We start from the raw sequence: 15,719 nt of genomic DNA on the forward strand, positions 1-15,719 counted from the left end.
ATTGGAAGAGTGGAGAGTTGATCTCTGTAAATCCAATCAGCTCTGTGGCTACCTAAATTTATGTTAGAACCCCTACTTCTCAGTGATGATTTATTCAGATACATATGATCAAACTTTAACTATCATCTTATCCTACTTTTAACTATTATATCATCTTGAGCATCAATTTTAAATTAGCTTTGCATCCACTCACAACATATCATATCACCCATAATTTATTTTCCTCGACATCATTTATAAACTTCACATAATTTATAAACGGACTGACTGCAAAGGGCGCTTGGAATGCAATCATATTTTTTTTGTTATAATTTTTTAGGCAGGGGATTGGGCAGAGGCCTAACGCACCCTTTCAAGTCGTACATCGTCCAAGTTGACCCACAGTCAACAAGGGCGGCCCTTCTGTTTCGCACTAGACAAGTTGAGAGTCAAAGAGGATTACTTGTCTGCTATAAACTAAGACAAATCCAACAAAACAAGCAAAGTTCGAGGTCATTCATCGGAATTGCAGAGTTCTGTTTCGCTCCGACGTTCTCAGGAGAAAATATAAAACGGGCAATTGCTTAGTTCAGGATCCTCTTCCTCTTTCAATGATCGAAACTAGATCATGTGGCGAGAGGAAATTAGATTCATATGCTGTTGTTGGCTGCTGATTCTTGTTTCAGGTACTATACTTGGCTTCGCTCTCTTCCTGTGCAAATTTTGTTACCTTAATTAGTATTCTTATCCTGCAGGTCAGTCCCTGGACAAGGACAAGCAGGTTCTGCTTGATCTGAAGACCCATCTCCTGGACAAGAATCGCATACGCCAAGGCCCCTACGCTCGCTGGAACCAGTCCGATCCCTTGCCTTGCAACTGGACTGGCATCGCCTGCGACCATGCAGACCGTCGTGTGGTCCGCATCGACCTCAGAGAATCCAACATCTCCGGCGACATCTTCGCGAACTTCTCCCTTCTCACTGAGCTCGCCCACCTCGACCTTTCGTCGAACACCATCGGTGGTATCATCCCTGCCGACCTCAGCAGATGCAGCCGTCTCACCTACCTCAACCTCTCAAACAACCTCATCGAGGCGGGCTTCGACCTCGCCGCCCTCACCAATCTGGTCACCCTCGACCTCACGCACAACCGGCTCAACGGCAGCATCCGCCACAATTTCCCTGCACTGTGCAGCAATCTGGTCAGCCTCAATATTTCCGCAAACCGCTTTACGGGAGACATCACCGGATGCTTTGACCAGTGCGCCGGCCTCAAGTACCTCGACCTGAGTTCCAACCACTTCATCGGGCAGGTGTGGCATGGCTTCGCCAGCCTCCGGGAGTTCTCCGTCTCCGAGAACAACCTCACCGGAGAATTTGCCTTCACATCCAGCTGCGACCTCGAAATCTTGGACCTTTCGGCCAACAATTTTTCGGGGGCATTTCCGAGCTCCATCGCGAATTGCTCGAAGTTGACATCTTTGAACCTGTGGGGGAATGAGTTCGCCGGGCCTGTTCCCTCCGGCATCGGATCTCTCTCGGAGCTTGAGATACTTAACTTGGGGAAGAATCAGTTCGACTCTGATATCCCTGAGGAGTTGCTGAATTGCCCCAAATTGGTGTTTCTCGACTTCAGCAAGTGCAACTTCAGCGGCGATATCCAAGAAATCTTCGGCCGGTTCAAGACGGTGAACTATTTGATCCTCCAAGGGAATTCATACACCGGAGGCATCGAATCGTCGGGGATTCTGTCGCTTCCCGACCTCGTCAGACTCGACTTGAGCTCGAATCTCTTCTCGGGCCAAATCCCGGTGGCGATCACGGCAATGCCCAAGGTTAAGATCCTCATTCTTGCAAACAATTACTTCTCCGGTAACATCCCGCCGGAGATTGGAAGGATGACCCAGCTTCAGCTGCTGGATCTGTCGTACAACAATCTCACCGGCGAGATCCCTTGGGCTGTCGGTAATTTGACATCCCTCCTCTGGTTGATGGTGGCAAACAACAACCTTAGCGGTGTGATACCCCCCGCCATAGGCAACTGCAAAAGCTTACTGTGGCTGAACCTCGCCAACAATCGGCTTTCCGGTTCGATTCCTCCTGAGATAACAACGATCGGGAGCGATCCATTCTCGACGTTTGACAGTAATCGCCGGGAGATGGCGGGAGCCGTCGCCGGATCAGGAGAGTGTCTGGCAATGAAACGGTGGATCCCGGCCAGTTATCCTCCTTTCAACTTCGTCTACGTGCTGATGACGAGAAGCACCTGCCGGACTATTTGGGATCGTCTCCTGAAGGGTTACGGGATCTTCCCCATCTGCACCAACTCATCGTCCCGGTATCAAAGCTTAGCCATCTCGGGCTATCTACAGTTGTCCGGCAACCAGTTGTCCGGTGCCATCCCGCAGGAGATCGGGAAGATGACGAGCCTAAGCCTGATCCACCTTGATGACAACAATCTCTCTGGCCAACTCCCACCGCAGATAAGTGAGCTGCCTCTCGTCGTCCTCAACGTCTCCGACAACATGTTGTCGGGTGAGATCCCATCGGAGATCGGGTCTTTACAGTGCCTCTCTAGTCTGGACCTCTCGCGAAATAATTTATCCGGCAAGCTGCCCGAGAGTCTGAATGGTCTCTCCGAGCTGAACAAGTTCAACGTCTCCCACAATCCTCTCCTCTCCGGCGAGATTCCTATCACCGGCCAGCTTGCAACCTTTGAACATGACTCCTTCATCGGCGATCCCCTCATTAGCTTTGCCGCATCGGCCCGCGGAGCGCCGCTGCCACCCACTAGCCGTGGTATTGCCCATGGAAGTGGCCGACATCGGAGGGTGGTTGCATTTTGGGTATTCCTTGGGGTCTGCTCAGCCTTCCTCGCGTGTGGCGTCTTCACCTCAGCGATCTCCATTTTATGGGGAAGAAGTGTGGCAGTAGACCCATATGCTGATCCGGAGGAGTTCGACCCGGAAGGAGTTCTACTGGATGGCATCAAACGCCGGAGTGATGCGGCCGGATCATCGTCAACCACAACTGTCTTATCTTCGTCGGCGGCGTCAAATTGCGCCGCTGTCGACGGTGCGGTTAGGGTGTTCCCACTGGAAAAAGGAGAAAGGGAATGCGCGTTCACTTACAATGACATAGTAGCAGCGACAAGGAATTTCGACGAGCAGATGGTGGTCGGGCGAGGAGGGCACGGGGTGGTGTACCGTGCGGTGCTGCCAGGGGGGCGACAAGTGGCAGTGAAGAAATTGCAACGAAACGGGAGGGAGGAGAAGGAGGACAAAGGGGAGCGGGAGTTCCAAGCAGAGATGGAGGTGATGGCAGGGAGCGGCCACCCAAACCTGGTGACGTTGCACGGGTGGTGCCTGACGGGAACGACGCGACTGCTGGTGTACGAGTACATGGAAGGAGGAACCCTGGAAGAAGTGATCGAAGACCGGAAAGGGTTCGGGTGGGAGCGGCGGTTGGCGGCCGCGACGGGTGTAGCACGGGCGCTGGCATTTCTACACCACGAGTGCACACCGGCAGTGGTGCACCGGGACGTGAAGGCGAGCAACGTGCTGCTGGATGGGCAAGGGAACGCGCGGGTGACCGACTTCGGGCTGGCGCGCGCCGTGGCGGCGGGGAATAGCCACGTGAGCACAGTGGTGGCGGGGACGGTCGGGTACGTGGCGCCGGAGTACGGGCACACGTGGAGGGCGACCACACGGGGGGATGTATACAGCTACGGCGTGCTAGCAATGGAGCTGGCGACGGGCCGACGGGCACTGGATGGTGGGGACGAATGTCTGGTCGAGAGGGTGCGGCGGGCGGCGGCGGCGGCGACAGAGGAGGAACTAAGGCTGCACATCGTAGGGGTGCAAGAGGGCGAGGGCACCAGGGTGATGTTGGGCCTCCTGAAGGTTGGGCTTCGATGCGCAGCCGAGGCACCGCAGATGAGACCGAACATGATGGAGGTGCAAGAGATGCTGCTGAGGGTAGGAGACAAAAGTGAAAGCGAGGGCGGTGCTTCTTCTCCAAATTGGTCCCCCAATGCATCCTCCCCCTCTGCATCATCAGGGAAAAGCAATTCGGAGAGATTCTTTTCATCGGAAGCAAGATAGTGATTTTTTTTTCCGAATGCACAGATTTTTTTTTTTTTTTTTTTTTTTTTGCTTTGATACAAAATTGTTAATTTAAGAAACATACAAAAGCTTTTTTATTTTTAAATTTGATACGTCATTTTTACGACGAATAAAACTTATGTCGTCAAACTTTCTGGCAAATCGATGGTGATATCTTTTAGAAGATAACGGTTCTTTAGCATGCCTCGTATGTTTTTTATTTGAGGTATCTAACTTTTACCATTAATCCCGAAGATGACACATTCTCACATAAGTTTTTTTTTTGGTGTAATAATTCGCGGATTAAGGTTAACTAATTTTATTAAGTTGGAACTTATTTGAGTTTGAGTTTCAAATATTTGACAATATATATAAGAGAGAAATCAAGTATATTAAAAGAGGACTAGACGCTTACTAAGAAAGTCTTAATCGAAGGTTAGACAACGGAAAATCCTAACTAGAAACGACAACGAGAAACCCTAGCAGGACTAGACAATGAAGACTTAGTTAAAAACTAGGCAATGGAAGTCCTATTGGAGCTAGGTAATGAAGCTCTAGCTAGAAACTAGGCAATGAAAATCCTAACGAGGTTAGTCACGAGAAAAATTCAAGTGGATTAAAGCTTGACCGAACACTTTATGATCAAAAGTCCAACAAAGATTTGACACAAGATGGAAAGTTCAAGTGGGTCTGATCGGACACTTGGTGAAGAACTCTTGACAGATCAAGGTTGACCAGATGCTAGGCAACGAGAAGTCCCACAAGTCAAGGTAGACCAGAGGTTGGGCAAATGAACCCTAAACTCGGATTAAGGGAGTTAAGGTTGGCCAATCAATTAGAATAATTAATCGAGAGAGTTTTAATGAGAGCACAAAATGTATTGGAATCGATTCAGTAATCAATTTAGACAATGCCAATCGATTGAGACAATCCATTAGGCTATGCTTATTTCACGAACAGTAAGTCTTCTAATCGATTGAGACAATTAATTAAGGCTAAGCTAATCTATTGCCCCGAGCAATTGGGCAATCAATTATGCAACTTTTCTTTCTCAAACAAAAGCTTTGAAATCGATTAAAAGTTGTCAATCAATTGACATAGCTCATCAATCGATTGGTAGGGCGAAAATGAGTTGTTCTACAGGTTTTAAATAGTCAAGCTGACATGTTAATAAATTAGGGATAATCCAATCAATTAGAAGGCGTCGAAGGAACCCTAAATTTCAAGAGGTTTTTGTGGAATTTCTTCAAAATTAGTTCTTAAGGATTTGGAAGAAAAGTTTTGTTGCATTTCCAACCACCGAGAGGCAATCTAAAGTGATAAGCATCTAAAGCAAAGAATTCATTGTAAAGTGTTGTACTTTCATTTTTTTTTTTATTCATTTTGGTGTTGCTTGTATCTTGTTCTTGTGAGTACGAGGTTTCTCTGTCTCTGGAAAGTTTCCAAGAAGGAAGGATCTCATAGTGGATGAGATCGTGAGAGTCAAACTCTTGGATTAGTCACCTCAAGGAGGTGATAACCAAGTAAATTGAAGGTGTTAGCTTTGTGGTGTGCTCAGCTTCAGTCCTAATTGTAGGACCTTAATGCATTCCCTAGAAATACAAAATGGGCATCATTAGTATATGCCTACTATATATTTAAGGATTTAGAATATGTTATCTTAGAAGAGTTATTTTCAACTTTTGAAGTCTATGAATCAATATGTGCAGATACAAAGAATGAGCTGAAGCACGACATTGCCCTTAAGGTAAAAATGGACGAGCAAGATTCAGAGTCCTCTCTTGACGATGACAAAACGGTAATGATGGTAAGCCATTTTAAAAAATTACTTAAATCTAGAAAATCTAACCATCCGTAGGGTAGAAAGAGAAGAACAATCAGATGCTACCACTGCAATGAAGAAGAGCACGTTAAAGACAACTGCCCTAAGTTAAAGATCAACGAGAAGGACAAAGGCAAGAACAAGAAACTCATCCAAAAGAACAAATACAAGACCCTAAAGGAGACGTGGGACGAAACATCGTCCGAATCAGAGGTTGAGACCTTTTCTGGACTTGCGTTGATAGTAAGTCATCAAGAAGATGAACACGAAGAAAGTTCGTCCGAAATAAGCATTGAGAACATCGATGAAGGAGGAGTGTCAACAGAAGAAAGCAGCAGTCCAGGGGGAGCTACAGACAATGAGATCGACAAGATAAGTCAGACACGATCTCTTCCACCTGATAAGTTGTTTGCATATGTTAAATTATTAACTAAAGACTGTTGCAAACTTGAAAAACAAAACAAAGAATTAAAAATAATTTTAGCTAAATCCTGCTTATTAGAAGATTTTGAAAAATTAAAATTGGAAAACGATAAATTAAAGATACAAGTAGAAAACTTGAAAAACCATATATGTTCAATTATTCAAACTCAGAATTTTAAAAGACTAAGCTGGTATTTTAGATTTCACAATGGGCAAATTAGAAAAGTTTCAAAAAGTTATGTACCCCTCAAATTTCTAACTAACCCAGTAGGAAAGAACCTATATTGGGTTCTTAAAGAATATTTGAATTGAGATTTTCGGTAGGCTTTCAGAAAGTAAAATTAAATGTTTAAATTCTTTAAGAGGCTTTGTCTAGAAGTGGTTGATGATACAATAACCAAGAAGGCCCAGTACCTTGCCACAGCCTAAAAGTCAATTACTAAATTAATATTTAAATGACAAACTGATAAGCATGTAATAATTAATTAAAATAGTGCTTTCAATCTTTGTGAATTTCATAACTTAGATTCTTTTTTTCAAAACTTAAAATATTGACATTGCAATTTTTTTAATAACAAAATTACTTTCAAAATTTGTCAAAATTATTTTCAAAAACTTGATAAGTTTTTATTTTTTAAAAAAACCTAATTTTTTTTTTACCCTTAGATTTTTTTTACCCTAATTTTTTATGTGATCAAAGGGGGAGAAAGGAAGGTTAAGTCTAGGGGAGGTAGTAGTTAAATTTAAATTTAAAAATCTTTTTGTACTTTATTGCATATTTACAATTTTATTATATTTACTTGGTATTACAATTTTATTATCTCTACTTGATAGTTGGTTTACCATAACTTAACTTGGGTTGCTCACATCAAAAAAAGGGAGATTGTTGAAACCCCAAGGTTGTTTTTGGTGTGATCAACCAAGTTTGGTTAGATCCTGTTATGTTCTGATTTCTGTGTCTAAGTGTATAGGAGCTTAGGAGTACAGGAAGTCGAGCAGAAGACGCGGCTAGCGAGAAGAACGACATGGGTGAGAGCCTATGGGCTCAGTGCGTCTGAGGGATGAGGTGTTGCCAGAGAGTACATCGGTGGACGAGAAGAACGTGTGTGACGTTCGAGGGACGAGAAGCCGGGAATGAAGGCTGCTCGAGGAGAAGGCCGAAAATTGAGTTCGAGTGAGACTTATTTCGGTTGACCGCAATCACCCAGGTGATCGGAGCATCGGAAGAGCGAAAGAAGCTGATGAAGACTGTCGGAGGTGCCCTCAACAAGGGTTGAAGGCGCCTTCGAGGTGCGCCTACACCTCCTCCACATACATGTGGAAGGCGCCCTCCATAAGCATGGAAGGCACCCTCCATGAGTATGGAAGGCGCCTTTGGCCAGTTAAAATAGTCGTTCGCAGTGGATAAAGTATTATCCACTGTGTCTTGCTATAGGCACCTTCCAAGCCCTTTGGAGGCACCCTCAAGCTACGGATAAGATTTTTCAGGAGCTATAAAATGACCCCTGGATCTAGGAAATAAACAACAACTTGTGTATTCACTTTCCTAGTCTTTTTTGAGCTTTCATTGTGTGTAAAAGGGTTCTCCACCTTCAGTGAAAGAGATTCTTAGTGATGTTGGATCGTGAAAGTCGATAGAGGGGGGGGTGAATATCGATTGAAAACGTTCGTAGAGAGTACACAACGGAAAAGTAAAAGAACAACGCTAACAAGAACCAATTTACTTGGTTCGGAGCATTGGTCGACTCCTACTCCAAGGCTCGCACTCGTTGAGTGCTTTCGTTGGACAATTACTAATAGTTCGTAAAAGATTTACAAATTTGAGTACAAGTACTATAAATAAGAAATACTAACAACAATAGAGAAAAGGAAAAAGAGCACGTTGTCGGAGAGGCTTTGCAGCGTCGCAGGGGCACAACACAGTAGAGCAGATGTCGTTGTTGTATCTTGTTTCAGGACTCACCCTCCTTATATAGGAGGCTCCGGGTGCCCGGATCCATTCCGAGTGCCCGGATCCATTCCGAGTGCCTGGACCGTGACGTCGTCGAACCAATCAGCGCACTCCAAGTTGTCGAGGATAAGTTTTGCCTTCCGGGCGCTCGAACCACCTCAGGGCGCCTAGATCCCTTCTGGGCGCCCGGACCACCTTTCTCCAGAATGTCCTTCTCCTGCAAGAAAGAGTTAGGCTGAGGCAAAAATAATAGTTTAAACTACCCTGCAAAACATAAGTTAGCACAATAGAAGAAGAGTAGTAATTAGATTCCGTCTCACCGAGACCGGAATCTAGTCAAGATCTCAACTTAGAGTTCTTAAATGATTCTAAGTTGGATCGGCGCCTAAGTTCCCTGACCGGGAACGCGTCATCACCAAGTCACTTCCCTCTAGTGACTTACCTTAACTTACCTGCCAGGCATCCGGTTAGCCCATCGATCCGTCTGGACTTTGTGCTAGCTATCAGGTTAGCCCGTCGACCTAGCTGGACTTCGTGCCATACATTCTGTCAGCCCGTTGACTAGTCTGGGCTTCGTGTCAGCTATCAGGTCGACCCGTTGACCTAGCTGGACTTCGTGCTAGACATCCGGTCAGTCCGTCGACCAGTCTGGGCTTCTCCTGCACACTTAGTTAAAGTGTTATATCATAATGAAACTAACTTAACCTACTTTGTCATTCATCAAAATCTGGATTAGACCGTTTGTCATGCCCCGGGGAAGTCCCTGCCAGAAAAATTTCGACAACATCTCCCTTATACGGGTAACAATATGAAACTTATCTACATAGCTCTCAGGGCTCACACTCATCAGCCAACATGGCTGGAATATATATGACACACAAAAATAAATAATCCACGTAGTTATAATATATCAGCCTCCGACTGTCATCACAATATGAAAAGAAATCGTAAACAACATCCAAACTTACCTCTTCTACCTACCGGTAGGCGCGTAGCAAAACATACCAAATAGAAAATCCACCGAGCAAGCAAAAGTTCAACCATTACAATGTCTTAAGACAAACCACACAAAATACAGAATGCAAAACCAGAACAAGTCTAAAAAATAACTCTAAACAAATAAACACAAAACCAAAAGACCAAAGCGAAAATCCTTGTGGCAAGGGGACTAGAAACTGGAACCTCCTGACGGCTTCAACCTGAAATAGGAATAAATCAACGATGTGAGTTCAACAACTCAGCGGATACCGGATAGACACGTATAATAAGTTATAACTAATAGTAATAATCATGTGGTACAGTTTTCTGAACAATAAAAGGGAATGCAAACTGAAAAGGATGAAGAAAATTGTACTCACCAGGACCTCCTATCTGAACATAAGAGTCGTTAGACCAGATATAAAATGTCACCTATATGCATGTCAAACATATGCAACCCAAACAAATACAGCATCCAAAATACAACAATTACAAACAATAAATGCAATCCATGTATGTGATGTAAAAATGACATGGTCACCCCTGACGCCAGTCAACCATCTCACACGCGATGGTGAGACCGAGTGGGTAGGGCTATGACAACTGTCCACTTTACCATCACTGCTCCTGAGTGACCGAGTGGACAGGATGCTGTCAGAGTATACTTATCCTCTTACCCCAAACAGAGTGGGGGAGCTCAATGCTCTCATCTCCCTGAGATAGTCCAGAGGAGGGATCCCTGCCCACTACCATGCTGCAATCACACTACCGATGAGTGGACCAGCGGAGCCCTGATATAGCAAACTGCACACACCATGCCTAATATACCACTAACCCATGAGTGGTTGTGTGTGCATATTATGTAACTAGCGACGTGCTCAACAATAATGGAGCTGACAATCGCTCAGCATGTAATCATGCAAGATGGTGCATAACACTAAACATGTAGATACCGACAGCATACACCTCCATAAAATATGTACCAAAAAGAAAATAAATTCACATAATGATCTAGGTAACAATAAACCAAGTAAACAAATCAAATATGTCAAATAATCAGTCTACTACACAGTAGGGCAATATATGTCACTATTTCTATGAACAGGAGTAAACATAGAAACAATCAAGAGAATATACGCATGAATACATAACAGATAAGAATATAGGCAACTACAAGAATTAAATAGTGACATACCAAAGCATATGCAAACACAATCATTACTACTAGCTATAAACTACTATGCATATCTAAAATGACCATATCAAGGAGATAAGTCAAAGGTACCCGCCTCTAAAGAAGATCGTATCCAGAAATCCTACGTCAAGACGCTTGTCTCGGATCAAAGTCCTGCATCAATCATATGTATAACTTTTATTTAGCTAAAATCATACGAGTTAAATGGCTAAATAAAATCCTCTAATCGATATAATCACTAACCCGATCTATTGATTAATCCACTAATTATAATCCATAGGTCAACTAGGTTAGATCTACTAACCCTAAGTATCCCACTATTCAATTAGATTAAATCTAAACCTATCTCAACCTAAACTAACCCAAATATGAATATATCATCTACAATATTCAAATCAACCCATGACCTACAGTAAAGATCAATTATCTACACCTTACCTAAATTTCACAGCAACTGTTGATCCACAACTAGGGATGGTTGTTGCCAGAAAGTGTAGCTGCTGGGACCAAGAAAGCACCACTACCAGATTGAGATATAGCAACCAGATACCCCTGGTGAGCAAGGGGCAAGAACGCTTGGTCACATAACAATCTTAACATCCAACAGAGCATGAAATCCGATCCCTATTAACCTAATACCAATCAAAACTTCCCCAAATCTGATCCGTAACCTCCTCTCTAATGAAATCCCAAAGTTGCTGTGGTGGTGAAACTAGAGCAGAGGGCGGCGACGATAGAAGATCGGGTGGAGATGTGATGAAGAAGAAACAAGGGTCGGCGGTCTAGGGCACAGGTGAGGTGGAGACTCGGATGCTCGATTCCCGGTGAGCTCCAGTGTCCGTGACCAGGAGGGGAGAGAAAGAGGCTCGGCTGATGGTGGCTCGAGCGTCGTCGGCATGATCAAGTGGCTGATGCGGCGTTGATGTGGCCACTGCTCGGCTAACTCGAGAAGGAGTGTGGCAGTGGCGTGCTCTCCCGCGACCAACGGCTAGATCGAGAGGGAGGGGAGATCGGCGTTGCTCAAGCGGAAATGAGGAAGAGAAAGGGATGCGACGGCGATGAGGGAGCGATGAAGAGGGGATCGACGGAGGAATAGATTAGGGCACGGGTAGAAATAAGAAAAAGGAAATTAAGAAAAGGAAAAAAATAAAAAAAAAAACTTAGGGTACGAACTCCAATTAATTCCCAAAAAAATCTAAAAAATCTTTAAAATTCCATTAAGATTAGTTCTCAATTAAACTTTATTATTTTATCATTATTTGTTGCTGTATTTTACATTCTCCCCACTAATAAAAATTTGGTCTCCAAATTTTCATTATTTACCATCAATAAGTACTAACAATAGCTAAACAGTATAAATGTTGAACGAAAATCTAACCCACATACTTCAATTAAATAGATGGGGTATTAAGCTCAAATCGTATTCTCGAGCTCCCAAGTAGCCTCCTCGTCAGAATGATACTGTCATCCGACTTTAACTAGTTGGATAGTCTTGTTTCGTAGCTAATGCTCTTTGTGATCCAAAATACGTATCGAAACCTCCTCGTAGGTAACGTCAGACTGAATGGGAACTGATATATCTGACAAAACATGTGCCGGGTCGAACACGTATCTCCTTAGCATGCACACATGAAATAGATCGTGAACGCCTGCTAGAGATGGTGGTAATGCCAGACGATAAGCTACCGCTCCAATCCTCTCCAAGATCTGGAAAGACCCAATGTATCGTGGAGCTAGCTTACCTCGGAGGCCAAATCTCTTCACCTCTTTTGTGGGTGAGACTCTCAAAAATACATGGTCACCAGTAGAGAACTCTAGGGGTCTACATCTTTGAACCACATAACTCTTCTGGCGGTCTTGTACCTCTGATATCCTCCGTCTGATAGTGCAGACCAACTTTGCCTCCTGCTGAGCTCTCTGAGATCCTAGCAGCTGGGCCTCCCCAACCTCCTCACAAAGGGTGGGTGTCTGACACGGTCTACCATACAACGCTTAAAACGGTGTCATCTGGATAGCCGAATAATAGCTATTATTGTAGGCAAACTCTACTAATGGCAAGTGGTCCTCCCAGCTGCCTCTAAAATCCATAACACAAAACCTCAGTAAATCCTCTAATGTCTGGATGGTCCACTCTGACTGTCTATCTGTCCGCAGATGGAATGTTATGCTGAATCGAAGCTGTGTGCTCAAGGCCTGCTGCAGACTCTGCCAGAATCAGGACGTGACCCGTGGGTCTCTATCCGATATAATGCTCAAAGGGACACCATACAATCTAATGATCTCCCGATAATACAGCTCTGCCAATCGATCCAGAGAATCGATTTTTCGGATCGCTAAGAAGTGTGCGGATTTGGCTAATCGGTTAACGACTACCCAAATCGCGTCATGGCCTCGTCGTGTCCTAGGCAATCCCACCACAAAATCTATGGTGATGTGCTCCCATTTCTACTATGGAATCGAAATCCTCTAAAGTAGTCCGGCAGGTCTTTAGTGCTCGACCTTCACCTGCTAACAGACTAGACATCTAGCTACAAACTCCGCGATGTCTTTCTTCATGCTGTTTCACCAATAGGAACACCTCAAATCTCGATACATGTGAGTTCCTCCTGGGTGGATCGTAAATCGAGAGCGATGTGCCTCCTGAAGTAGTTCCTCCAAGACTGGGTGAGATTGAGGTACGCATAACCTGCCTTGGAAATAAATAATGCCCTCCTCATCTCGAGTGAACTCAGTCTGCTGCCAATGGACTGTAAGCGCTGATCACCGGCCTGGGCCTCTCGGATCCTCGTCCTGATCGACGACTGAGCAACCATGGTAACCAGAATATCCTGCTCTATCTGTCCCTGCTCCTAAAGGCCCAATTTGGAGAAATCCTAAATCAAGTTCATGACTAAAGATCAGTGGCAACCTAAAGTCCCTCTGGACTTCCGGCTAAGTGCATCGACAACCACATTAGCTTTCCCTGGGTGGTAGCTAATGGTATAATCATAATCCTTCAGGAATTTCATCCATCTCCTCTGTCGAAGATTGAGTTCCTTCTGAGTGAAAAGATATTTAAGACTCTTATGATCAATGAGAATCTCAAATATAATACCATATAGATGATGCCGCCAAATCTTCAAAGCAAAGATAATAGAGGCTAGCTCCAAATCATGTACTAGGTAGTTCTTCTCATGCTCCTTCAACTGATGAGAAGCATAGGAGACTACCCTGCCATGCTGCATCAACACAGCGCCCAAACCCTGTAAAGAAGCGTCAGTGTAGAGCCTGAATCCGTCCTCTCCAAAAGGCAAAACCAAAACTAGTGCCGACACTAATCTCCACTTCAGCTCCTGGAAGCTGGTCTCATAGGCTTCTGACCACGCCTTTCCTGGTCAGGTGTGTCAGCGGTATAACAATGCAAGAAAAATCCTCGACGCACCATCTGTAATATCCGACCAGTCCCAAGAAACTGCGGATCTCCTGAACTGATTTCGGCTACTCCCAGCTGGTGACAACCTTGATCTTCTGAGGGTCTACGGAAATTCCTCGACTAGACACCACATGTCCCAGAAAACTAACTGAGGATAGCCAAAATGTACACTTGCTGAACTTCGCATATAGTCGATGTCGTCGAAGAGTCTCCAAGACTATGCGGAGATGTTGTGCATGTTCCTCCTCGGAACGCGAGTAGATCAATATGTCGTCAATGAAGACGATAATGAACTGATCTAAATACTCTAGAAAGATGTGATTCATTAAATCCATAAATATCGCTGGAGCATTGGTAAGCCCAAATGACATTACCAAAAATTCATAATGTCTATACCTGGTGCAGAATGCTGTCTTCTAAATATCAGAATCTTTGACTCTCAACTGATGATATCCAGACCATAGATCAATCTTAGAATACACTGATGTACCTCTGAGCTGATCAAACAAATCCTCGATCCGTGGTAGGGGGTACTTATTTCTGACGGTTACTACATTCAGTTATCTGTAATCAATGCACAACCTCAGAGTACCATCTTTTTTCTTGACGAACAATACCGAAGAACCCCATGGGGATACACCATGGCGAATAAATCCCCTGTCCAACTCCTGGAGTTGGACCTTTAGTTCGTCCAACTCTTTCGATGCTATACGGTAAGGGGCTTTCAATGCCAGCGTGTTCCCCAGAATCAGCTCAATAGCAAACTCCACTTGCCTTCGAGGAGGCAAGCCGGGTAGCTTATATGGAAATACGTCCGGATACTCTCGGACCACTCGAACGTTTGAGAGTTGAGAACTACTGCTGTCGTCAGCATTAATTAATGATAATAGAAATCCCTGATAGCCAACTGACAACAACTTCTAAGCCTGAATAGCAGAAATGGTCGATATATCGTCATCCCTGATGCTAGTGAAATCCCACGAGGGTTGGTTCGGAGGTCGAAATGTGACACCCTCATCTGACAATCAATTGTGGCATGATATGCTGATAGTCAATCCATGCCAAGGATAATGTCTAACTCGAGCATTTCCAGTACTAGTAAATCTACAATGAGCATATGGTTTCCGAAGTCCAATGGGCATCCTCTGACCTCCTGAGTGATGTCCAATGCATCACCGGATGGTAGGGTGATGGTCTGTCACTGCAGTCTAAGGATAGGTAGTCTACCAATCTCTCTCATAAATGCACGAGAAATAAAGGAATGCGAACTACCAGTATTAATTAGTATATCAACGAAAATGCATAAAATAAAATCATACTGCGGAAAACAGATCCGTCAGCCCGCTGTGCTTCCTCTCTGGTAACCGCGTGAATTCGTTTGGTCTCTGGCTAGGGTGGAGGTGGTAGCACTGCCAAAGGATGCAGCGTCTGAGCCTGAGCCTGCCATTGAGGCGGTGTTGGATACTGAACCAGAGATGGATATGAGGGCTGCGACTGATACTGGACCGGTGGCTGGGGTTGCGACTGGTACTGAACCAGTGGCTGAGGCTACGGCTGATACTGCACTAGGGGCTGAGGTTGTGACTGGTACTAAACCAGTGGCTAGGGCTACAGCTGATACTGCCCTTGCGTCAGATACTGAGGTCTCGGAACAGAGCTCTGGGATACCATAAGAGTATTGGAGTGCTCCTGTCCATGCATGTCATATGCAGCTACTGTAGGGGGAGTTGTCCGCTGCTAATGATACGAAGATTGGGCCTTCTGCCCCCTCCCTCGCTAATTCCCTATTTGACCAAACTGTCCTCCCTGAACAGAGACTTTGGAAGCCACGTTCTGAGCCTTCAGCGAACAATCTCG

At 44.8% G+C, this 15,719-nt stretch overlaps 2 protein-coding genes across 2 annotated transcripts; one reads left to right on the plus strand and one right to left on the minus strand.

Moving 5' to 3' along the window:
* The first annotated feature begins 405 nt into the window (after positions 1-405).
* Positions 406-4,189, plus strand: LOC122040910 (probable LRR receptor-like serine/threonine-protein kinase At1g74360). The gene is made up of 2 exons (XM_042600399.1): positions 406-665; positions 735-4,189. Exons 1-2 carry the CDS (start codon positions 608-610, stop codon positions 4,079-4,081), a joined length of 3,405 nt encoding a protein of 1,134 aa, XP_042456333.1. The 5' UTR covers positions 406-607; the 3' UTR covers positions 4,082-4,189.
* A 5,030-nt stretch (positions 4,190-9,219) lies between these two features.
* Positions 9,220-14,492, minus strand: LOC122043572. The gene is made up of 5 exons (XM_042604190.1): positions 14,445-14,492; positions 11,090-11,232; positions 10,889-11,002; positions 10,545-10,603; positions 9,220-9,476 (listed from the first exon to the last, which is right to left on the minus strand). Exons 1-5 carry the CDS (start codon positions 14,490-14,492, stop codon positions 9,472-9,474), a joined length of 369 nt encoding a protein of 122 aa, XP_042460124.1. The 3' UTR covers positions 9,220-9,471.
* Between the last annotated feature and the right edge of the window lie 1,227 nt (positions 14,493-15,719).

Source organism: Zingiber officinale, chromosome 2A (genome assembly GCF_018446385.1).
Source record: "Zingiber officinale cultivar Zhangliang chromosome 2A, Zo_v1.1, whole genome shotgun sequence".
Lineage (NCBI taxonomy): Eukaryota > Viridiplantae > Streptophyta > Magnoliopsida > Zingiberales > Zingiberaceae > Zingiber > Zingiber officinale.

Excerpts from the sequence above, each read along its gene's own strand:
- LOC122040910 (XM_042600399.1), top strand. The coding sequence starts at position 608 with ATGTGGCGAGAGGAAATTAGATTCATATGCTGTTGTTGGCTGCTGATT. Across the intron at positions 666-734 it reads GCTGCTGATTCTTGTTTCAG|GTCAGTCCCTGGACAAGGAC; the intron begins GTACTATACTTG and ends CTTATCCTGCAG.
- LOC122043572 (XM_042604190.1), bottom strand. The coding sequence starts at position 14,492 with ATGGGGTTCTTCGGTATTGTTCGTCAAGAAAAAAGATGGTACTCTGAG. Across the intron at positions 11,003-11,089 it reads ATTTGGGGAAGTTTTGATTG|GGGTATCTGGTTGCTATATC; the intron begins GTATTAGGTTAA and ends CTTGCTCACCAG. Across the intron at positions 10,604-10,888 it reads ACAGTTGCTGTGAAATTTAG|GACTTTGATCCGAGACAAGC; the intron begins GTAAGGTGTAGA and ends TGATTGATGCAG.